Raw genomic sequence first — 25,788 nt, 5'->3', positions numbered from 1 at the left:
GAAATTGGGGCATACGGAACCCATATGCAGCCACTGAACATGTACGAGATTCACCCAAAGTCAATGTGTTTTGCGAAATATCCCAATCGTCTGTTTACAGCCCATTCTTCTTTGATGGAAACATGGTTAACAGTCAGCAGTATCTTGCTAAATTACAAAACTGGTTGTTTCTGAGGCTGCACAAAGTCAACTTCATTTTTCAACTTTAGTCACCAAGTGCGTGAATATCTGAATGAAACTCTACCGAACAGTTGGATTGTTCGACAAAGAGCTGGCAACTTAGCATGTCTCAGCTGGGCTCTACAGTCACCGGATTTGACACCCTCTGACTTCTTCCTGTGAGGTTTTGTTAAAGACAACAATTATGTACCACCATTCCCACAGAACCACGACGAGTTGAAGAACTACACCCGTACTGCCATACATCAGTGACAAACGACATGCTTATCCAAGTATGGGAGGAATTTGAGTATCGATGTGACATTGTTCGTGTTACTGATGGAAGACATACTGAACGAACTTGAGACGTTCATAGGTATGTGTGTAAAGTTTCATATTCGTATGAAATGTGTATATGTTTTTTGAAACACCCTGTGCTATTAATTTTAGTCACAGATAGACCAATCAATGACTATGCCACTACAAAAGTGATGTTTAATACGGGTGCTTGTATACAGAGAAAGTAACATACATTATGACAGCTACCTTTTTATTGTTGTTGTTGTCTTCAGCCCAAAGACTTGTTTGATGCAGCTCACTATGCTACTGTATCCTGTGCAAGCCTCATCATCTCTGAATAACTACTGCAACTACATCTTTCTGAATCTGCTTAATGTATTCATCACTTTGTCTCCCTCTACAATTTTCACAGCCCTCCCCTTTCCCTCTACTACTAAATTAGTGATTCCTTGATGTCTCTGAAAGTTTTCATCTCGTCAGGTCATGCCACAGCTTTCTTTTCTCCCCAATTCTAATCAGTGCCTTGTCATTAGTCACGTGATCTACCAATCTACCTTTCTATTATTAAATGAAACAAAGAAAAATAAATGCTAAATCACATATACAAAAATATATCTCTTCCTATAAGAGGTAGAAGTAGTTGGCACTGATTTCTCACTCTATAAGACCTAATGCAATTATGAATTATCATACTTCCAAACAAATCCCGAAGAGACAAATTTCATTATGGTTTTGTAACTATACCTTTTCCTAGTTGATTAACTGACTGAAAATGTCTTGAACTTGGCAAATGAAATTAAATAAGAACATGCATAATACTGAGCAAACTACCTGTAATTACATTCTCATAATGTAGCAAGTGACATTTCCACTATAAATCTAGCATTTACTGATGCCTTCTCAATGACTTCACCACCACAATTGTGCACTGAAGTATATTTTTAGTAATTTTTTATACAGTTAATTCTTAGTAATCTCAATTCTGACATATTAATGGGTGAATTTGCCAATAAATTCTAATTTTGAAATGTTTAAGTGGAAATGCAGAATAATGTGAACAAAGCTGCAGGAGCAACACCAAGATGAAGTTTTTATTGCTTCTTACGTGGATGTCATGGAAAGGAAGGAAGGGGATGGAAAGGAAGAGGATCTTAAAATTTGAGTCACAACATCAATAGTTAAAGTTACAACTTTATCTTTGAATAGTTTTTCACAAGATAATGTTTTTCTGCAAATAATGATCTAAGAAATCAAAGCTGGTTAAAATGCTGCAATCTATTAGCTGAACCTTTGAGATCTGTCACAAAGGCATATGACAGTGGATTGGTATAATGTGATAAAATTTAGATGCGAAGTATCTAAAAGCATGGAGTTTACGTTGAACATTTTCAGATATATAAAACACACAATACAGTAAATGCATTAGTTTTTATTATAATGATATACATTTACAAAATTAATAAATAGATATTTTAGATTAAATATAAGAGACTGCCTGTTACCAGACATAAGGCAAGAAGGTACTGATAGAATACCTCAGGTAGTTTAATAAAAATTTCAAAGTACTGAGACAGGCAGTCAAGAATGTTACATCAAGTCATGTTAACAGGACCAGTAATCCTCAGTCTCATCATCAGTTTCTTTCTCTATTATATATTTACAAAAACTGAGATTCGGTAGGCCTATTACAAATAAAAAAAACTGCAGAATTGGTTTAAGAGCTCCAAGCTGCTGGCACAGTCTGAATTATTGGAACTGAACTTAAGACTCGTAAATTCTGTAAAAGTCACTTGAAATTAAGAGTTTTGATAAAATGGATTTAACAAGTGGAAATAAACATTCTAAAAAAGGAGTACAAGAATTGAAAAAGAAAACTTTAAATTTAATTCATCAAGCTCAGATTTTACTCCATCTCTCTCATTCATAGCTACAACACTTTTTCCTTATTTTATTTTACTTTGTCTTTCCTTAATTTTTCTTAAAATTCAAGAGTTATTTGTTGAAATAATCAGTTTTAAACATTAGCACAACTAAGTTTACTCATCTTGTGCATACTAATATTTTGGCAACATAAAGGAAAACAATCACCTTGTTTCATTTTGCACCAGCAGATAATAGATACACAGCAGATAATTCCAAAGCACTTTTACTATTCTGAGCCTCAGTTGATGACAAAATGCTTCTGTAAAACGAAGTCTTACTCTGACAGGATCCTAGGCCAAGAACTGCTCATACAGTGACATATTTACCAATCAAAATCTTGTCATTAACAAAATCACACATGTCCATAGTACACATTTGCACACTTCAGACACCCCGTGGAATGTAATCTAAATAATCAGCCTTGAAATTTCAGTTTTACACACACAAAAAAGTACAATAAATCTCATTTGAAAGAGTGGCAAATGCAATAGCACAAATGTCCTATTTCCAAGAGTATGAAATCATTATGTATAAAACATCTAGTCTACACATAAAAAAGAACAGCAGGATACTGTGAAATACTGTCTCACAATCAACCCATTTATTTTAAATATACAAAAGAAATTTATTTTACTTAGACATTTGTCATGCTGAAAAGAGCTTGTTGCACTTCCAAAATTGAAGGATGCCTCGCTATTTCAGTTGAAGGTATGGCTGTAGTACCCACAACACGAACTTTATGTTTTGAAGCAGGAATGCTGTTCAAGTCTAAAATGTCTGCAATCTCCTCACTGTTTTTTGCATTGGGGAGATCCTGCAACACAGATAAGAACCAGTTATTTTGTACATATTATAGGACATGGTGCCAAGGACCTGTAAACATGTTTTAACTGGGACATGTTTTTCCTGTTGCTTTTCAACCCGTTACACAAATTAGTTGACACAATGGGCTTGGTATTTGTCACACATCTTTTGCTGCATATTTTTTTCTTATTTGTCCATATAATGTGTTTCTTTATCATTCAAACTAATTCTGCCTCACAAGCACTGCCCTTTCGCTTCATAGTAACATGCCTGTCTTTTCTTATACACCTCTACATACATAATCTGCAAGCTACCATACGGTGCATGGTGGAAAGTACCTTGACCACAATTAGACATTCTCTTTCCCATTCCACTCGCAAATCAAGCAAGGGAAAAGTGATTGTCTAAACATTTCCCTATGAGCCCTAATTTCTCTGATTTTGTCTTCATGGCCGTTAACGCAAGATGTACAATGGCGACAGTTTAATCTTTCCACAGCCAGCCACATATGCCGGTGCTCTAAATTTTCTCAATAATGTTTTGCAAAAAGAATATCATCTTCCCTCTAGGGGTTCCAACTGAGTTCACGAAGTGTTATACTCACATGCTGTTTGAACCTACCAGTAGCTAATCTAGAAGATATGATTACCTCTACTAAAGCAATTATTTGTTACCTTTGATTTTATATATTTATCTTAACTATTAATTTACTGACAGCACCAAAGCCCTTTCACTATGCTCTTCTTTAAGGTAAACAAAATTCCTTTGCTTGAGGCAACTGTCTCCCCCCCCCCCATGAACCATAGACCTTGCCGTTGGTGGGGAGGCTTGCGTGCCTCAGCGATACAGATAGCCGTACCATAGATGCAACCACAACGGAGGCTTATCTGTTGAGAGGCCAGACAAACATGTGGTTCCTGAAGAGAGGCAGCAGCCTTTACAGTAGTTGCAAGGGCAACAGTCTGGATGATTGACTGATCTGGCTTTGTGCTGGTACTGCGAATGGCTGAAAGCAAGGGGAAACTACAGCCGTAATTTTTCCCGAGGGCATGCAGCTTTACTGTATGATTAAATGATGATGGCGTCCTCTTGGGTAAAATATTCCGGAGGTAAAATAGTCCGCCATTCGGATCTCCGGGCGGGGACTACTCAAGAGGATGTCGTTATCAGGAAAAAGAAAACTTGCGTTCTACGGATCGGAGCGTGGAATGTCAGATCCCTTAATCGGGCAGGTAGGTTAGAAAATTTAAAAAGGGAAATCGATAGGTTAAAGTTAGATATAGTGGGAATTAGTGAAGTTCGGTGGCAGGAGGAACAAGACTTCTGGTCAGGTGACTACAGGGTTATAAACACAAAATCAAATAAGGGTAATGCAGGAGTCGGTTTAATAATGAATAGGAAAATAGGAATGCGGGTAAGCTACTACAAACAACATAGTGAACACATTATTGTGGCCAAGATAGATACGAAGCCCACACCTACTACAGTAGTACAAGTTTATATGCCAACTAGCTCTGCAGATGACGAAGAAGTTGAAGAAATGTTTGATGAAATAAAAGAAATTATTCAGATAGTGAAGGGGGACGAAAATTTAATAGTCATGGGTAACTGGAATTCGAGTGTAGGAAAAGGGAGAGAAGGCAATGTAATAGGTGACTATGGATTGGGGCTAAGAAATGAAAGAGGAAGCCGCCTGGTAGAATTTTGCACAGAACACAACGTAATCATAGCTAACACTTGGTTCAAGAATCATGAAAGAAGGTTGTATACATGGAAGAACCCTGGAGATACTAAAAGATATCAGATAGATTATATAATGGTAAGACAGAGATTTAGGAACCAGGTTTTAAATTTTAAGACATTTCCAGGGGCAGATGTGGACTCTGACCACAATCTATTGGTTATGACCTGTAGATTAAAACTGAAGAAAATACAAAAATGTGGGAAATTAAGGAGATGGGACCGGGATAAACTGAAAGAACCAGAGGTTGTACAGAGTTTCAGGGATAGCATAAGGGAACAATTGACAGGAATGGGGGAAAGAAATACAGTAGAGGAAGAATGGGTAGCTTTGAGGGATGAAGTAGTGAAGGCAGCAGAGGATCAAGTAGGTAAAAAGACGAGGGCTAGTAGAAATCCTTAAGTAACAGAAAAAATATTGAATTTAACTGATGAAAGGAGAAAATATAAAAATGCAGTAAATGAAGCAGGCAAAAAGGAATACAAACGTCTCAAAAATGAGATCAACAGGAAGTGCAAAATGGCTAAGCAGGGATGGCTAGATGACAAATGTAAGGATGTAGATGCTTATCTCACTAGGGGTAAGATAGATACTGCCTACAGGAAAATGAAAGAGACCTTTGGAGAAAATAGAACCACCTGTATGAATATCAAGAGCTCAGATGGAAACCCAGTTCTAAGCAAAGAAGGGAAAGCAGAAAGGTGGATGGAGTATATAGAGGGTCTATACAAGGGTGATGTTCTTGAGGACAATATTATGGAAATGGAAGAGGATGTAGATGAAGATGAAATGGGAGATATGATATTGCGTGAAGAGTTTGACAGAGCTCTGAAAGACCTGAGTCGAAACAAGGCCCCCGGAGTAGACAACATTGCATTGGAATTACTGACTGCCTTGGGAGAGCCAGTCCTGACAAAACTCTAGCATCTGGTGAGCAAGATGTTTGAAACAGGCAAAATACCCTCAGACTTCAAGAAGAATATAATAATTCCAATCCTAAAGAAAGGAGGTGTTGACAGATGTGAAAATTACCGCACAATCAGTTTAATAAGCCACAGCTGCAAAATACTAACACGAATTATTTACAGACGAATGGAAAGACTAGTAGAAGCAGATCTCGGGGAAGATCAGTTTGGATTCCGTAGAAACACTGGAACACGTGAGGCAATACTGACCCTACGACTTATCTTAGAAGAAAGATTAAGGAAAGGCAAACCTACGCTTTAAGCATTTGTAGACTTAGAGAAAGCTTTTGACAATGTTGACTGGAATAATCTCTTTCAAATTCTAAAGGTGGTAGGGGTAAAATACAGGGAGCGAAAGGCTATTTACAATTTGTAAATAAACCAGATGGCAGTTATAAGATTATGTTGAGGGACATGAAAGGGAAGCAGTGGTCCGGAAGGGAGTAAGACAGGGTTGTAGCCCCTCCCCGATGTTATTCAATCTGTGTATTGAGCAAGCAGTAAAGGAAACAAAAGAAAAATTCGGAAATTAGATTAGGAAATGAGACAAAGTAGTAAAGGAGTTTTGCTATCTGGGGAGCAAAATAACTGATGATGGTCGAAGTAGAGAGGATATAAAATGTAGACTGGCAATGGCAAGGAAAGTGTTTCTGAAGAAGAGAAATCTGTTAACGTCGAGTACAGATTTAAGTGTCAGGAAGTCATTTCTGAAAGTATTTGTATGGAGTGTAGACATGTATGGAAGTGAAACATGGACGATAAATAGTTTGGGCAAGAAGAGAATAGAAGCTTTCGAAATGTGGTGCGACAGAAGAATGCTGAAGATTAGATGAGTAGATCACATAACTAATGAGGAAGTATTGAATAGGATTGGGGAGAAAAGTTTGTGGCACAACTTGACCAGAAGAAGGGATCGGTTGGTAGGACATGTTCTGAGGCATCAAGGGATTACCAATTTGGTATTGGAGGGCAGTGTGGAGGGTAAAAATCGTAGAGGGAGACCAAGAGATGAATACACTAAGCAGATTCAGAAGGATGCAGGCTGCAGTAGGTACTGGCAGATGAAGAAGCTTGCACAGGATAGAGTAGCAAGGAGAGCTGCATCAAACCAGTCTCTCGACTGAAGACCGCAACAACCGCAACAACAACAACGAGGCAACTGTGATGAGTACAGATATCCATCTTTTTCTATGCAATCTTGTCTACAAATAACACAGATACACCAAATTATACAAGTAAGTTCCAACTGAAGATAGAAAAAAATTAAATGGAGATGATGATATTTTGATAACAACTCAAGGTAGTTCAGGGTGTATACCTGGTAAGAAAAAAAATTACTGGATTTTTCCCAAATTTCCCGGTTAAAAATACACTTTCTCCCACATGGAAATACACTTTTCCTGTAGTAAGTGACAGTACACTTTCTTTCAGAACTTTAAAACTTATCAATACTTTGAATGGTTATGGTTATGGTTTTATACAGGGGCTTAGAATTTCCTGGCACTTATGAAAAAGAGACTCCAGCAGAAAAAAACACGTTTTGGAAATGTCTTTGATGTGCAGCAACATCTACGCTGCATATTTTCGTATTACGAAAGTATAAATTTGAATTCCATCAGAAACCGCGTGTTACTTTGCGAAGCACTGAAATCGAGATCGCGATGTGCTTTTGTAAACCAGTCATAGCTCATGTCACGTGATCTCACCAGCCGATGACAGCGGATATTCAGAGTATAGGACACATGATATAGTCAGCTAATAGCAACATCATATTTAAGTAAAGAAAAACACAAACAGGGAAAGTTAATGTTTCAAATTAATATGAACAGTGTTGCTACAAGAAAAGCAAAGCTTTCACGTATAAAATTTGTCTCTAAGATTAATAAGCCAGAAAAACAGCTAAGCTTTCACATATGTTGTTCATCTTTTTTGCGCGTGTTACACTTTAAGATACATCACACAGATGTGCCAGTAATATTATTTTAATACCGACAAAAATCTCTGATGTTCTCGGCTCAAAATTATTCTAAATAGCTTGACAGCGAAGAGTTGATCTTCAAATTAGAGTCAAACGCTCTATGATTTAAGAAATTCATCGTGCATTCACGCACATAGTTCATCTTGCGGGAAAAGATCTTACATTACGTCATAAAGGAAACAAGACATCAGAGGATACTCCAAGAGCGTAGGAATTTCGTGAAGCACATTAAAATGCATAATTCACCTTAAAGTGCACATTCGTATGTCCAGATTCCCAATGAAGTAGGCCTCAACCTGATATTAAGCTTTTCAGTGCAGTTTTGGGGATGCAAATTTTCTTGGAGTACCAGTACTGTAATACCTAATGTTTGGTTCTTTATTATGACACAATACCATACGTGCTAGAAGATGAAAACGTGCTAGAAGATGAAAACGTGCTAGAAGATGAAAACGTGCTAGAAGATGAAAACGTGCTAGAAGATGAAAACGTGCTAGAAGATGAAAACGTGCTAGAAGATGAAAACGTGCTAGAAGATGAAAACGTGCTAGAAGATGAAAACGTGCTAGAAGATGAAAACGTTCTAGAAGATGAAAACGTTCTAGAAGATGAAAACGTGCTAGAAGATGAAAACGTGCTAGAAGATGAAAACGTGCTAGAAGATGAAAACGTGCTAGAAGATGAAAACGTGCTAGAAGATGAAAACGTGCTAGAAGATGAAAACGTGCTAGAAGATGAAAACGTGCTAGAAGATGAAAACGTGCTAGAAGATGAAAACGTGCTAGAAGATGAAAACGTGCTAGAAGATGAAAACGTGCTAGAAGATGAAAACGTGCTAGAAGATGAAAACGTGCTAGAAGATGAAAACGTTCTAGAAGATGAAAACGTTCTAGAAGATGAAAACGTGCTAGAAGATGAAAACGTGCTAGAAGATGAAAACGTGCTAGAAGATGAAAACGTGCTAGAAGATGAAAACGTGCTAGAAGATGAAAACGTGCTAGAAGATGAAAACGTGCTAGAAGATGAAAACGTGCTAGAAGATGAAAACGTGCTAGAAGATGAAAACGTGCTAGAAGATGAAAACGTGCTAGAAGATGAAAACGTGCTAGAAGATGAAAACGTGCTAGAAGATGAAAACGTGCTAGAAGATGAAAACGTGCTAGAAGATGAAAACGTGCTAGAAGATGAAAACGTGCTAGAAGATGAAAACGTGCTAGAAGATGAAAACGTGCTAGAAGATGAAAACGTGCTAGAAGATGAAAACGTGCACTTAAAATGCACAGTTGGCAGGATATGAAACGTAATGTAATGTTTTTTGGAGAGTGAATGTTCCACTCCCAGCATTCCAAGACAATGAAATATGTTCATGATGTTTTAAGTGTTGGGACTTCCCACTGTGTGAGATATTGTTACAACATGTGCAGATGCAAAAATGTCTTGAACCCATCGCATCTACGAGGCAGAACAGCAAATGAGCATATCCGCCTGCTATGTGGGGCTACTTGTTCCTTGACATTGTGGTTTGAAGAGGTTAACAAGACACAGAGAGAAAGAGAAGGCCATGGCTACAATGGACACCATGAAAACTGACTGTTGAACAGGTTTGTGTAGCAAATACTTTTTGCCTTTATCTTATCCGAGCTATATCAGTTTAAAAAGATCCGCCAATTCGTTTTTTATACAGGGTTTCAAATTGAAACACGATGTTTTTGTAAGAGAAAGTGTTAATACATGAGGTTCGAACTTCAGTAGTTTATGTCATCCGAGTAACATGGAAGACAATTAACACTCTCTTTAAGCACCCATGCACACACAAGGGGATGAAGTCCTGTGAAGATTGCTGCAACACAGTTAGGTGGAACAGAATAACAAGGCCATGTCAGCAAACATCAATAATGGTGACCGAGAGAAATTTTATTAAGTAGATCTTCTGACACTGAGCATAAGAGGGTTACAGATGCATAAAGTAAATTTAACACAGACAGCATACCAAAAAACCATTGACATTACTCCAGTCCCTCTCACTTAGGTTATTTTTATGGCCACTGTTCTTATGCCATGTTACATGATTGGAAGGGATATTCTGTTCCTTGTAGATATGATGGACAGTCTGCATATACACCAACAAATCTGTCATATTTATTCATAGTATGTTCATGGACAAAATATAGCACAATAGCTCCTTTCTACCATTATGTTAAACTCATTGCCATGAATGACAATAGGTGAAGGGGTAAATGACTGCCTGCCGCCAATTCAATAGTGCTCCAATGTGACTGCTGTACTGTCTTCATGAAGTGACTACTATTTTGTCCACTGAACTTACCACAGTTACACTACTACACAAATAAACAAATGTGTGAAATTTTGCAAAAGTCATTGGAACTACAAACAGTTAACACAATGAAAGGCCCTAACAAAATTTATGTTAGATTTAACATTAAACTCTTAACTAATATTAATGCTTGACATTACTCAAATCTCTTTCTCAACCAAGAGTCCCACAGACAGATAAAGAGCACACATTGCTACTGTTTATAAGAAGTGTAAAAGAAGGAATGCACAAAATTGCAGAAAAATATCCGTAAAAAGACGTATACATGGAAGACACCCGGAGACACAGAAAGATTTCAGATAGATTACGCAAGTGAAAGACAGAGGTTTCAAAATAATGTTTTATACTGCAAAACATATCCAGGTACAGATATGGACCTGACCATAATTTATTGTTTATCAACTGCAGATTAACACAATATATTTCAAGATGGTAGGAAATTAAAGAGATGGGAAAAAGTTGGGAAAAAAAATCAGAGGCTGTTGAGAGCTTCAGAGGGAGAATTAGGTGCCAACTGACTGAAGCATGGGTGAGGAATATAAAATAAGTTGAATGCAAAGCCTTGAGGAATGAAACAGTGCAGACAGCACAGGATAAAATAAGCAAAAAGTCCAGTAGAAATCCTCGGGTAATGCAGAACATACCAAACCTGACACTTGACATAAGGGGAAAACGTAAAAGCACAGCATGCAAAATGGAATATGGATATCTATAAAATGAGATTGACCAAAACTCCAAAACATTAAGCAGAAATGGTTAGAGGACAAATGTGAGACATAAGAAGTATGTGTAACTGAGAGCAAGACAGATGCTGCCTGTATGAAAATTACACTCCTGGAAATTGAAATAAGAACACCGTGAATTCATTGCCCCAGGAAGGGGAAACTTTATTGACACATTCCTGGGGTCAGATACATCACATGATCACACTGACAGAACCACAGGCACATAGACACAGGCAACAGAGCATGCACAATGTCGGCACTAGTACAGTGCACATCCACCTTTCGCAGCAATGCAGGCTGATATTCTCCCATGGAGACGATCGTAGAGATGCTGGATGTAGTCCTGTGGAACGGCTTGCCATGCCATTTCCACCTGGCGCCTCAGTTGGACCAGCGTTCGTGCTGGACGTGCAGACCGCGTGAGACGACGCTTCATCCAGTCCCAAATATGCTCAATGGGGGACAGATCCGGAATCTTGCTGGCCAGGGTAGTTGACTTACACCTTCTAGAGCACGTTGGGTGGCACGGGATACATGCGGACGTGCATTGTCCTGTTGGAACAGGAAATTACCTTGCCGGTCTAGGAATGGTAGAACGATGGGTTCGATGACGGTTTGGATGTACCGTGCACTATTCAGTGTCCCCTCGACGATCACCAGAGGTGTACGGCCAGTGTAGGAGATCGCTCCCCACACCATGATGCCGGGTGTTGGCCCTGTGTGCCTCGGCCGTATGCAGTCCTGATTGCGGCGCTCACCTGCACGGCGCCAAACACGCATACGACCATCATTGGCACCAAGGCAGAAGAGACTCTCATCGCTGAAGACGACACGTCTCCATTCGTCCCTTCATTCACGCCTTTCGCGACACCACTGGAGGCGGGCTGCACGATGTTGGGGCGTGAGCGGAAGACGGCCTAACGGTGTGCAGGACCGTAGCCCAGCTTCATGGAGACGGTTGCGAATGGTCCTCGCCGATACCCCAGGAGCAACAGTGTCCCTAATTTTCTGGGAAGTGGCGGTGCGATCCCCTACGGCACTGAGTAGGATCCTACGGTCTTGGCGTGCATCCGTGCGTCGCTGCGGTCCGGTCCCAGGTCGACGGGCACGTGCACCTTCCGCCAACCACTGGTGACAACATCGATGTACTGTGGAGACCTCACGCCCCACGTGTTGAGCAATTCGGCGGTACGTCCACCCGGCCTCCCGCATGCCCACTATACGCCCTCGCTCAAAGTCCGTCAACTGCACATACGGTTCACGTCCACGCTGTCGCGGCATGCTACCAGTGTTAAAGACTGCAATGGAGCTCCGTATGCCACGGCAAACTGGCTGACACTGACGGCGGCGGTGCACAAATGCTGTGCAGCTAGCGCCATTCGACGGCCAACACCGTGGTTCCTGGTGTGTCCACTGTGCCGTGCGTATGATCATTGCTTGTACAGCCCTCTCGCAGTGTCCGGAGCAAGTATGGTGGGTCTGACACACCGGTGTCAATGTGTTATTTTTTCCATTTCCAGGAGTGTATAAAGACCTTTGAGGGGAAAGAGAACCATGACCTCAGATGGCAAGCCAGTACCAAGTAAAGAAGAAATGCTGAAGGGTGAAAGAACTATGCAGAACTATTACACAGGGGTAACAAACTTTAAGTCAGTGTTATAGAAAAGGAAGTGGAAGTAGATGGAGAAGAGTTGGGAAATATGATACATCTAGGAATTTCAATTGTTTTTATACTGTGAAGAAAGTGACCACACACTGGAATGCTGAAAAAAAGTGACCACACACTGGAATGCTAAAAAAAGTGACCACACACTGGAATGCCTAAGTGCAAACAAGGCTCCTTGAGTAGATGATATTCCCTAAGAATTACTGAGGTCCTTAGGAGAGCCAACCACGAGACAGAACTATTTTCTCTGCTGTGCAAGATATAAATGAGACAAGTGAAATACACATGGACTTCAAGAAGAATGTAATAATTCCAATTGACAGTAGGCAGGTGCTGACAGTTGTCAACAGTATTGATCAACCAGTTCAGTAAATCATGCCTGTGAAGTACTGACAAATTATTTACAGAAGAGTGGAAAAACTGGCAGAAGGCAATCTTGGCTATGACCATTTTGGTCCCTGGAAAAATGCAAAAACACGCAAGGCAATACTGACCCTACAAATTATCTTTTAAGACTGGCTAAATAAAGGCAAACCTACATTTACAGCATTTTTAGTTTTACAGAAAACTTTCGACAATGTTGACAAGAATATGCTCTCTGAAACACTTAAGATAACAGAGATAAAATACAGTGAGCAAAAAGTTGTATTCTGTCTCCAATCCGCAAGCTGTGAAGGAAACAGGGACAAATTTGGGAAGAGGATTAAAGTCCAGGGAGGAGAAATAAAAATTGAGGTTTGCCAATGAGACTAATTCTGTTAGGGACAACAAAGGTCTTGGAATACCAGGCGAATGAAATGGATAGTGTTTTGAAAAATATGTTGTATGATAAACATCAACAAAAGTAAAACACTGGTAATGAGATACATTCCAGTTATGTCTGGCAATGATAACCTAATTAAATTAGAAAATGAGACGCTAGAAGTAGATGAGTTTCGCAACTTTGATAGCAACATAACTGGCGATGGCCAAAGTAGTGGTGATATAAAATGCACATTGCCTATAGCACGAAAAGCATTTAAAAATATATATTTAATATAAATTTAAGTGCTGCAAATTATTTCTTCTGGTCTGGAGTGTTACTCCATATCAAAGTGAGACAGGGATGTTAAGGCATACAGTGAAGACAATATCATGCTATAGAAGAATGCTGAGGATTAGATGGGTAGATTCAGTAACTTATGGAGAGGTACTGAGGCCAACTGGTACGACTTAACTAAAGACGAGATCAATTTATAGCAAATATTCTGAGGCATGAGAAATGCCTCAGTTTTGTAATGGAGGGAAGACATAGAGTGTGTGTGTGTGTGTGTGTGTGTGTGTGTGTGTGTGTGTGTGTGTGGCGGGGCAGGGGTAAAAATTTTAGGAGACCAATGGATGAAATACAGTTAAGTAGGTTCAAATGGATGTAGGTTGCAGTAATTATTTGATGACGAAGAGCATTGCACATGATAGTACATACAGAAAATTATAAACACAAATGAAAATAATAGGGCAAGTCCTGAAGTGTAACAGGATTATAAATGAAGTCAGTATACACAATTTATCACAAATTGTCAGCAGAACTCTCACATTGTTCCAGTATGTTGCTGTTGCCTATGGCAAAGTACCATTACTAAATGATTGCAAGAACAGTTATAAGAAATTATTTCCACTTCAGCTGTTGGTTGCATCTCCCCTTAAATATGGGTAAATTCAAGGTAATACCATAACTGAGGAAAAGCACTTTATAGCACCCTATTATAACTTTAAAGATTAACATTTGAAGCCTGCCCCCTTCTTCAAATGCCTAACAGTAATAACGGAAGTGATCAGTTGAAACATGAAATCAATAATAGGGAAAGAAAACAGAAGATCAGATTTATTGAGTGGATTCAAAAAAGGACAGTTCATCTGTTAAGGTAATCTCGCACTGCATTGGTTCTTAGTATTTAAGAAGTTCTCCAGGATTTGAAGAAAGGAAAATATGGGTTGTATGTCCGATGACTGAAATATCATTTAAGATGGAGCAGAAGCTCAGATTGGGGAAGGGTGCAGAAGGAAATCAGCTGCATCTTTTTCTACCACTGTTTGGCACCCTTCCCAGGACCATGCCATGAATGTCAATACAAAAGTGGATCTTTATAGCTCATTAAGGCTAGAAACAATTTAAATGAAGCATTTAAATGTTATATATTAGAACCTCGGTAGGATAGAAAATGTAAACAAAAATACGACTAACAATAAGGTTAATATTGCATCTTAACATGCCATGTTATGTTATGAAATTTTATTATGTATTGCCACACAATCACAAACCTGCTTATTAGCTAGAACAAGTAGAGGCACATGTGCTAGCCTTTCATCTCCTAAAAGGCTCTTAAGCTCACGAAATGCTAATGGCAAGTTATGGTCATCTGCTGCATCTACCACGAACACCAGGAGATCTGTGTCCTGCAAGAAGTTACTCCAGTAGGGACGCACATTTGGTCCACCACCAACTGTAAGATAAGAAAAATGTGCATCGTAAAGTACCAGCAAGTGGTAACACTCAAACAACAAGGACGTCACGTTACATGTGTGTGAAAATAGATATCTGAGATTAAATTAACAGTTTTTATCCAACTTAGCTTTACTTTATTCTTTTTACTATCAGCTGACAGTTTCGCATGGCAGGCTTTAAACAGACATAATCACAGGGATTTCTAACAATTTTGATAATGCTGACTCACTGCAAACATTGGTAACATTTGCGACATTCCAAAAGAATTCGAGTACCTGAAATAGAATGAGCTTCTGGTCTTAAAAATCCCCAACATGAATTAAATAAATGCTAAGCTGTTGTGGAATAATGAGCTTATTCCAAACATTCAACCACGTGTTTCCTTTCCAGTGGCCACATTCTTGGAATGTTTAATCTGTCATACCTCATATGTTACCTACTTAATTGCCGTAGTATTCATAATGAAGTTCCCAAATTTACTGCTCTCCACGAAATTTAAACTTTTCTGACTAGGTCATGACTGCAATTTTAAATTACTGTTACACACTGATTTGAGTAAGCCCCATTTTGTGTTTTCTGTGACTGCCCATTACACAAAGGAGCAGTAGTCGTACCATTAACATCCATTTCTTACAGAGCAACCAACTTTCCTTGAAAAGTACATAATGGAATATAGTTTTTTCTGCAGTCTACTAAACGATTCAGTTACTTGACACAAGAATTCAGATATTCAGTCCTGATAAATTACACTACTGGCCACAACAAGAAGAAACGCAGATGATGATTCATTGGACAAATATATTATACTAGAATTGACATGTGATTACATTTTCATGCAATTTGGGTGCATAGATCCTGAGAAATCAGTACCCAGAACAACCACCTCTAGCCGTAATAACGACCTTGATACACCTGGGCATTGAGTCAAACAGCGCTTGGATGGCGTGTACAGGTACAGCTGTCCATGCACCTTCAACACGATATCACAGTTCATCAAGAGTAGTGACTGGCGTATTGTGATGATCCAATTGCTCGGCCACCCTTCACCAGACGTTTTCAATTGGTGAGAGATCTGGAGAATGTGCTGGCCAGGACAGCCATCAAACTTTTTCTGTATCCACAAAAGCCCGTACAGGACCTGCAACATGCAGTCGTGCATTAACCTGCTGAAATGTAGGGTTTCGTTGGGATTGAATGAAGGGTAGAGCCACTAGTCGTAACACATCTGAAATGTAATGTCCACTGTTCAAAGTGCCGTCAATGCGAACAAGAGGTGACCGAAACGTGTAACAAATGGCACCGCATACCATCATGCCGGGTGATACACCAGTATGGCGATGACGAATACACGCTTCCAATGTGCGTTCACCGCGTTGTCGCCAAACACGGATGCCACCATCATTATGTTGTAAACAGAACCTGGATTCATCCGAAAAAAATGACGTTTTTGCCATTCATGCACCCAGACTCATCGTTCAGCACACCTTCACTGGCAATCCTGTCTGTGATGTAGTGTCAAGGGTAACCGCAGCCACAGTCTCCGAGCTGATAGTCCATGCTGCTGCAAAGTCGAACTGTTCGTGCAGATGGTTGTTGTCTTGCAAACGTCCCCATCTGTTGACTCAGGGATCGAAACGTGGCTGCACGATCCATTACAGCCATGCGGATAAGATGCCTGTCATCTAAGCCACCAATTCCATACTCTGCCAACAGTCATTGGATCTCGACCAACGCGAGCAGCAATGTCGCAATACGATAAACAGCAATCGCAATAGGCTACAATCCGACCTTTATCAAAGTTGGCAACATGATGGTATGCATTTCTCCTCCTTACACGAGGCATCACAGCAACGTTTCACAAGGCAACACCGGTCAACTGCTGTTTGTATATGAGGAATCGGTTGGAAACTTTCCTCATGTCAACAGGTTGTAGGTGTCACCACTGGCCCCAACCTCGTGTGAATGCTCTGAAAAGCTAATGATTTGCAGATCACAGCATCTTCTTCCCGTTGGTTACATTTCGCGTCTGTAGCACGTCATCTTCGTGGTGTAATTTTAATGGCCAGTAGTGTAGCTCGTGTCTACATGTCTGAAGTCTTTAAGAGTCAACGCAGGATACAGTTGCCAATGCAAGTGACCAATTTTCATCCTGAGTGCTGGGAAAGTTCATTCGTTTGTTCAGAAGGGGTGGCTGACACTTTTCTGCAACCTTAGGTTCATCGGCGATGACATAATCGAGGCGCACACCCTCAATCTTTCTTAAATGATTTTACAAGAACTATATGATTAAAAAAATCATATTTGATTTACTTCTAGCTTTATATGTCAGGGTCATTATGGTGTGCAGATCATTTTGTTAATGATCATAGTTACTGTGATATTTATGTGGCCCTAAGATACTGAGCAAAATTCGAAAAAGTTTTCAATGTAAAACAGGGGTTGTTATGATTTTGCATATTACATAATATGTTGCTGTGTATGAATTTAGCCAACATACTGAATTTTTCTTTAGACTTAGGTCTGTATCTATCACTAACCACAGGACACATTGACCTGAAGTAGCAAACAGACTACGCCAGCTGTAAAGCCAGAGTGAAATATCCACAACATTCCTCAGATTTCATAGACTGTTTGAGATATCGAAATAAGATGTTGGCAAACTGCAAAGAGGAGAGTATTTTGCCATACAGCTATTATGCAAACCTTCATTATCTACAATGTTATTCCACTACCAACAGACTTTTTCGATATAAGAATGTAATTTTTATGGTTCATCGATAGAGGGTGAAAAAAGTGTAGACATTACAAGTTTATTTTGTACTGAGGATGTGCATTTTCATAAGATAATGGTCTTACTTTTCCTCAGTTCCTATCTTAATAAACTTAATAAACCACTGTTTCAGAATTATCTCGCAATTACATCTGCACAACATGTTTGTGAGGTGAGACCATATCAACTCAGCTATGTTTTGTCAAAAGAAGCAAATTTTATCATAGCAACAAGAGAAATGAAAAGCTTTTACTCAAAATTTGCCACTCATGACACTTCTCTGAAAGTTACAAATGGTTAACAACCCAGGCAAAAATAAATTGCTGCATATACTAACCAAGCTAGGGTGACATATTTTTGAATGGTCGCAATGCAAGTTTGGGTGTGGAGGAGGCCTGCTTAATATTTACAAAAAAATGTGAGTGTAGGCTTCACTTTCGAATGCCATTTCTCCTCCAATGCTCAGCATTTCTCCTACAGCACCTGCCCACAGCCCTCATCACTACTGCTCTCCCTGTGCATGCCCTTCTGTCTGTACAATCTACCATCCATGGTTTACTATGTGGACTTGGGCATGGTTTACTATGTGGACTCTACAATCACTTCAATAACTTTGGAAGTTGTGTAATTTGACTTATGTCTCCCAAACCTGTGGAATGTGGTATCTAGTCCATCCACCATGCATGGATCCTGCATGGCACGTAGAACAAGACCGCATACAGCAGGCTGCCAGGTGAGACGTGGGAGGACCAAGAGTGTTTCCTATCAAGCACAAGCTCCAGGAATTTCGTAGTTCCAACGAAATGCCGATAGCAAGGGGACGCTGCTCCAGGACGGAACCCTGAGGTGCACCGTTTTTATGGTTAAAGGTGTCCAACAAGTACCTTGAAAACTCAGTCTTTTAAATAAAATTACTGAAAGAAACAGGGCAGGCGGCCATGGAAGCCCCACATGTAGAGAATACAAGGGATACCAGGCCTCCAGCAGGTGTCTTATGGTTTCTCCAAATACAAAAACACGGCCATAGTCAGGGATTTCTTCAGAAAACCATTCATGACTTGGGTGGACAAAGTGACAAGATGGTGAAGTGCAGAGCGTAGTGCTCAAAATCCACACTGTGCAGTGGTTAGTGAATTGCAAGTTTCAAGCCACCATACCAGGCGGACATTAATCATATGTTCCATTACCATGCAAACACAGCTGGTGAGAGAAATGAGGCAGCACATAGGAGGAAGGTGTTTGTCCTTACCGGGCTTAGGTATGGGTATGAGAGTGACTTCACACCAGCATCTCGGTTGTACATATTAAGCAGAAAGTGATTGCCCATGAGAGAAAGGTGCTGCAACATCTGAATATGAACAGCATCTGGCCCTTGGGTGGAGGATCAGGATAAAGTGAGAGCGTGATCTAGCTCCCTCATAGTAAAGGCGGCATTGTAGCACTCATGATTCTGGGAATAGAAAGTATCGCCCAAGCCTCCTCCGCTCGTTTCCAATGGAGGAATGCAGGATGATAGTGGAAGGAGCTTGAAATCTCAAAATCAAAATGGTGGCCCCAGGCACTGGACACAGCAATAGGGTCTACGATGACATCGTCTGCTACAGTCAGGCTGGAAAATGGGGAATTGGGGAGAGCTGTCAGAGGTTGGCCCACACGACGGAAGAGGGAGTGGAACTGTTAAAAGAACTAGTGGATGAAATCCAGTTAGCTATTTTGCTATGTCGAAGAATGTGATTACACTGTGCATGCATCTGTTTATAATGATTGCAGTTGACCTTCATAGGATGACTGTTAAAAACAAGGAGAGCATGTCTCCGTGTGCGAATTGCATCGTGGCACACCTCAGTTCACCAAGGGACTGCGACACAGTATGCTAAAGAGGAAGTGCAAGGAATGGAACATTCTGCAGAGGTAAGGATAACATTTGTATGATATTCCAACTGATCATACAACTGAGGGACGAGTAAAGCCTCCAGCTGGCTTTAAGTTGCCATTTGGGTTGGCATGGAGATGGGGTACGAGTAAGCAAATGGATAGCACACTGGAAATGGTGACTCGAGTATGTGTCAGAGGGAATGGGCCAGGGAAAAGGTCAAGTGAAGAAGGAAAAGGTGAACTGCAACAGCTTGAAGACAGTAGCCATCGAGGTGGGTTGACTATGAACGCCATCCTGTACGAGCAGCACGATTCCCCCATGAGATGGAATGCCGTCCTCGGGGGGAAGGTCAAAATGGACCAGGAAGAAATGCAAGTGCTCAAAGTGGTCAAAAGGATGCAATTTTGTTTCTTGAAGAGAACAACTCGATGCTGTGATTTTAAGAGCAGTCATAAATCCTCTTTGTTGGATCAAAAACCATGTACGCTCCATTGGAGGAGAGTAATGACGAGGAAAAAAAGAAGGGAAGTCACTTCAGCAGTTTCCGAGCTGTTTTGAAAGCCAATACCAAAATATGTCAGTGGCAATGACGAGGGCACACCCGACACTATGGTCAGTCCAAGAGCCATCAGTGTATACAAAAGTACTATCGCAAACTGAAGGTGATAGAGTGAGTCTGGTATAGTGTCCTTAGGAAGCGAATGAATGGCAAAGTGAACACAGGTTGCCGCACGAAGCCAAGGTGATGAATGTTTCACACCCACCGGGAAAAGACTTGCTGCTACAGGGCAAAGAGGCAGGAAGATCCCACTGTATGAGATCTACAGAAGCCTCGACACTCTTCTGCTGTCGACCTGTGGAGTCCAGGGCAGAAAAATGGTTGGTGGTGCACACCGGGAACACGGAGGTCGCCAAGGCAAGGGAATCATGTAGCGACACCATCGAGGAGGGTGCCTTTATTTCACTTCTTCGAGCTTTTCCAGTTAGCAGAGGAACTCAGGTGTTGGTTGGCTGGAGGGATGTATGAAGTTTTCGTGAGAGTATTCCTTCTGTCCCTACTGGACTGCTGGTTGCATAGAAGGTAACTTCACCCCATGAAGCAAGAGTTTGGTTGTGTGTTGTACAGCTGGTGGAAGAGACAAGGACACTACCATGACAGTGGGCGATTCCACAACTGCGGTGCTAAATTTGAGGTCGCTTGTTTGAGTGGCCATGTCCATCGTGGAATGAGATGTAGCAAGAACAGTACTGTAGGTGAAAGATGGTAGAACGCAGGGTTTTCGACTAGCCAACAACTTGTGAACAACTGGGTAAGACACTTTTTCCTTCACCCGGACCTACTGGACAGTTCACTTATCAAAATACATGAGAAAATAGCAAGTGGAGGCAGCGGGGTCACCACTGCAGTTGATGCATTGGAGAGAAGGAGGTGGACAATCAGCCTTGTGGGCATTCCTACCACAGGTTACACATTTAGTTGGTTGTTGACAGGACTCTCAAGTGTGGTTGTAACAATGACACTGGTAGCAGTGCATCGGGTTCGTAATATATGCCATTCAGGAGAGCACAGGGGGGAAGAAGAAAAAGATGAAACTCAAATGTCAAAGTGGAGGAAAGATAGTACAAGGTGAATAAATAAACAGAAAAGGAACAGTGGAGCGTATTCCGATACTGATGCCAAATATGCAGAACACGTTTCCAAATACAGTCCAGACGTGTGCAGCACGGAACGGAAAAGATGCAGTAAAGGCCATGGTCCTGTGGTAGCCAAGCACAAACCCGCCAAAGAGCAGTGAGCCCACCTGGGGAACCCACTTTCTGACTAGCGTCTCGATATAACTGTATTTTGAACAGGTCAGGATGAGATATTAATTATTACAGAAGTAGGATCCATTCTACATTATTTCGCTTTCATTGTATGCCATCCCCCAAGGCACCCTCTAATGCTCATTGGTTGGAATGCTGTGTATCCATACCACCAATTCCTAATGCATGCACTATCAAGTAGGCGATGTCACCACTCACCACCAGGGCATTCACCTTATATCTACAGCCCACTGCCCAGCAACCGCTGCATTGGTTTCTGAAGCCTAGTTTATGCAGACAAGTTACACAATGTCAAACCCCTTGCCAACTGTGTCCCTGCATTATCCAATTATACATTTTTGTGCACTTATGTCCTTACATAAAAAATTTGAGATTCTTTAACATCTCCCCCCCCCCCCCTCCCCAAGTAGTCTGTAAGTCTCCTATTTGGGCAAGTTGTCTTTGCAAAGAAGTGTGTGATAATATATTTTAACACTGTCAGTCGCCACTCCTGCAGAAGAGGGGAGGGTTGTGCAAGTGGCCACTTACTTGCAGGAATTCAGGAGCAATTTATTAATGATTCTGAGTTGTTAAATTTTATTTCACAGTCTGAGTTGTTGTCTGTTCCCGCAACTTTATCCATGACTTTTGCACTGGAATGGCCAATGTTGTAGGTCAAGAGTGGTTCATACTGCCTAAAGCTTGCTTCTGAGGCATGCCTTACAACGGTAATGTAAGGAATGCGGGAATATGGTCATGTGAGTTCTGGCGGATGTGAGCACAAGTTGGATTCATAGGACTCTCTCTCTCTCTCTCTCTCTCTCTCTCTCTCTCTCTCTCTCTCTCTCTCTCTCTCTCTCTGACCTGACAACAACCAATCTTCCTTCCTAACATGCTGGACTTCAGTACACCCTAACTTAGCAGTTGGCTTCTCCACACAGCTATGGCATGTTCACCTTCCACAGGCATGCCCCTTATATCCCGCATATTCAATTATATCATGGTTTTTATCTATTTAGTTCTTATGTTACCTCTCCCTTGTCCTTTCTTTCACCTTTACAAGATCATCTGGAAGAAGGCAGATACATGAAAGAAGAAAAAGATGCAAGACTAAGCAATAACAAAGATAAGACTTCTTTGTCCAGGTGGCACTATTAATTTGAGTTTGGCAGGCTTCTGAGCTACATAACTGAATTGACTCTTCAAGTTGGTGCTGTCTGAGCTTGTGGTGCTAAATCATATTCACCTCACAAGAGCAGCTGCAGCATTCCACAGGAGCATCCCTCTTATCTCAAGCAATGCTTGCAGTTAATACTAATTTACTACAGTAGAAATACTCAGTGACTCAGATCAACTGACAGAAATTTTAATCCAGTGACTAAAAAGTGACTACTGCAATTATATGAAAAGACACTATCTCTGAGACATGGACTAGGAGAGGCAATATACAATTAGCAGCAGAACTATTAACCTACTCTTTTTATAATAATAATAATAATAATTTACGTATTGTGTGTCAATAGTGGATAATTATTATTGCGTACTTGTTTAGAAAACATATAAATTAGGTTTTTTAGACTGAAACATTCAAATAAGAAACATGAGTTATGGGTTTATTTATCGACAATCAGTTTTTTTTGTAATTCACTGTTGCTATCTGAATTTACATTTTGTCATTGGGAGCTGTGGATGTTAGAAAATGGGAGTGCCAAGTGAAGAAATCAGAACACTTCCAAGACATTCATACAGTGGCTGACAGCACTGGTGGCAGCCAGAAACATTTGTGCCGTGTATAGAGATAATGCCATTGGACAGAGCATGGCAAGAAAATGGTTTTCTCGTTGTAAGGAAGATTGTTTCGACATTAGTGACTCAGCGTTCAGCAAGACATTCAGAATTTGATGAAGATAGTTTAAACGCATTAATCAACAATGATCCATGTCAATGTACTCAAGAACTGGCAAATCAGATGAACTGTGATCATTCCAATATCGTGCAATGAGTAGGGTTCAAAAATCTTGTGAATGGGTAGTGCATGCTCTAAGCCAAAATCACAAAAATAAGCAGGTTGCCACACATGCATCTATGCTTGCTCATCATCAATTGTCTCACGACCAATACTGACCATTCCTATCCTGTATCATTGCTGGTGACGAGAAGCGGTGTCTTTATGCTAACATAAGGAAAAGAAAGGAATAGCTTACCCTCACAAATGTCTTAGTGCCTGTACAAAGATTTGGACACACCCACAAAAGAATAATATTATAAGTCTGTAGGAAGAGCAGCAGTGTGGTGTACTATGAATTGCTTCCCCGAGGTGTACCCATTACTGCTGACTTTTATTGTCTACAACTGAGATGTCTTGCACATACAATCCAAGAACTATGACCAGGAAAACTGTGTAAAGTGATGCTACTCCACGATAATGCACACCTGCATTCTGCTAGACTGACAAAAAACACTACACAGGAGTTGGACTGGGAAGTCACTCCACACTCATCTCACTAACCTGATCCTGTGCTCTCCAATTTTTGCCTTCTCCGCTCTATATCAGACAACCTACAAGGAACTCCCTTTCTGGTTGAAAACGCATACTGAACATGGGCGACGAGCTCTTTGCCTCAAAACCACATGATTTCTACAGTAATTGAAACAAAGTTATGGCAGCATCAGCAGACTTTTATAAATAGTGAAGGAGAACATGTTATTGATGAAAGAAGTCTGTGTTACATGTATCTGTTGATTTTTTTTTTAATTTTGGAAAAAAACACTAGGAACCTGTGCGCCAACTCAATACAACTGATTAAAGAAATGGGGCGCAAGGTTCTTAAAGATAAGAAAGAGAAATAAAGACTGATACAAAAGATGTAAAAGGAGAATTGAAGATTGATATTTGGGAAGCACAGAAAAAATACACATTCTGAATGTGAGAGGTTGGAAAGAGAATGTGAGGAGGTACTAAGGGATGAATTTGGTTTCAAAAGTAACAAACTATCAAATACATTTCCTGTATTTAAACCAGGTAATCATATTTTTCAAAACATTCGATTGCACATTTCCCACCTGAGGGAACCAAAAAAGAAAGATTCAGCTCGTTACTGGGTATCTAGGTGTTAGGGATGAAGGGTGGAGGGGGATGGGGGTGGAAGAGGTGTGAAGAGATGCACAGAATGGTAAGTGTTGCACATAATTAGTTTACAGACTGGCAAGAGTTTTGTAAATCATTTTAAAAAAATACTGGTCTCATGCAGAACAGTACGAACACACTCTAAAATTGATAGACACTAGCCCATATGAAAGGAGGTGAGGAAGGAACAAACGGATTTTTGAGTAGCATCTAAATAACACTAGGGAAAGATGGGCAATTTGCTTTACAACCATTACTAGTTACGAAAGTGTGTTATGGTACTGCATGTTTCACATGAGAAAGAAAACAAAATACCTTTAATATTCGAGCTGACATTGTTGAAGAAAATTTCAGTCTGTACAAGTGGTGGTGATTTATTTATTTATTTTACATTTTTTATAGGTACTGCACTGGCTCCAATATTAAGGGGAAGGAAAATTTATATATTTTTTATAATTAATTTAGCAGTTATGTATTTCTTGGCTGCTAACTCATGATTTAGAATAGAATGTTTTGAAACTGTCAGCTCTTGCATTATAATGTATGTTCAGACAATCACAAATATGGAGTATTCACCAACATGACACATTACTCAAATGATTTTTTAACGTGATGTGGTAGCCTATGCCATAGTAAGAAAATTGTGCAATTATGAAGATCAGATGAGCAATATGTGAGTAATAATATGTAGTTAAGAGAATGTGTTACACAGCCATCAAGCTCGGCTGGTATTGAGACAAGGCTTCCCTGCACAATGTAATAAAGATATGGAACTTAATATTGGGGTAATCAGAACAAGTTGCTGTCTTACTATAAAGTAAGACACACAATGGTAGGGCTGTTAAGTTACAAGAACTAAAAGAATATGCAGTCAGCCTAAAGGGGTAAATACTATGAATTGTTCAGTTAGATAAGGAAAGGTTTCTCATTACAGTGATGTAGTAAATATTACAGGGGATTTAGCAGGTAAGCATCCCGTGATGTCACTTGCAGAGACAATAGATCTTTCAGACCAAGGAGTCTGAGGTTCTTGCCCAGAAGGTGCCAATGAAGTTATAGTTGTGATGGAGGGAGAAGTCCACAAAAATTTGAGTTAGACTCTTAACATTTGTACCTTTGTTCCTGCACTAA

At 40.2% G+C, this 25,788-nt stretch overlaps 1 protein-coding gene across 1 annotated transcript in view; it reads right to left on the bottom strand.

The window, feature by feature from the left end:
- Positions 1 to 1,637: 1,637 nt before the first annotated feature.
- Positions 1,638 to 25,788, bottom strand: part of LOC126335201 (uncharacterized) — a 37,660-nt gene continuing 13,509 nt past the window's right edge. The window contains exons 3-4 of the mRNA XM_049998215.1: positions 14,895 to 15,076; positions 1,638 to 3,196 (exon numbers count right to left, since the gene is read on the bottom strand). Coding sequence (XP_049854172.1) covers positions 3,017 to 3,196; positions 14,895 to 15,076 — 362 coding nt within the window. The 3' untranslated portion in view covers positions 1,638 to 3,016. The remainder of the gene's footprint in view (positions 3,197 to 14,894; positions 15,077 to 25,788) is intronic.

Source organism: Schistocerca gregaria, chromosome 1 (assembly GCF_023897955.1).
Source record: "Schistocerca gregaria isolate iqSchGreg1 chromosome 1, iqSchGreg1.2, whole genome shotgun sequence".
In the NCBI taxonomy this organism is placed as follows: Eukaryota; Metazoa; Arthropoda; class Insecta; order Orthoptera; family Acrididae; genus Schistocerca; species Schistocerca gregaria.
This window is presented reverse-complemented; position numbering and strand designations above follow the sequence as displayed.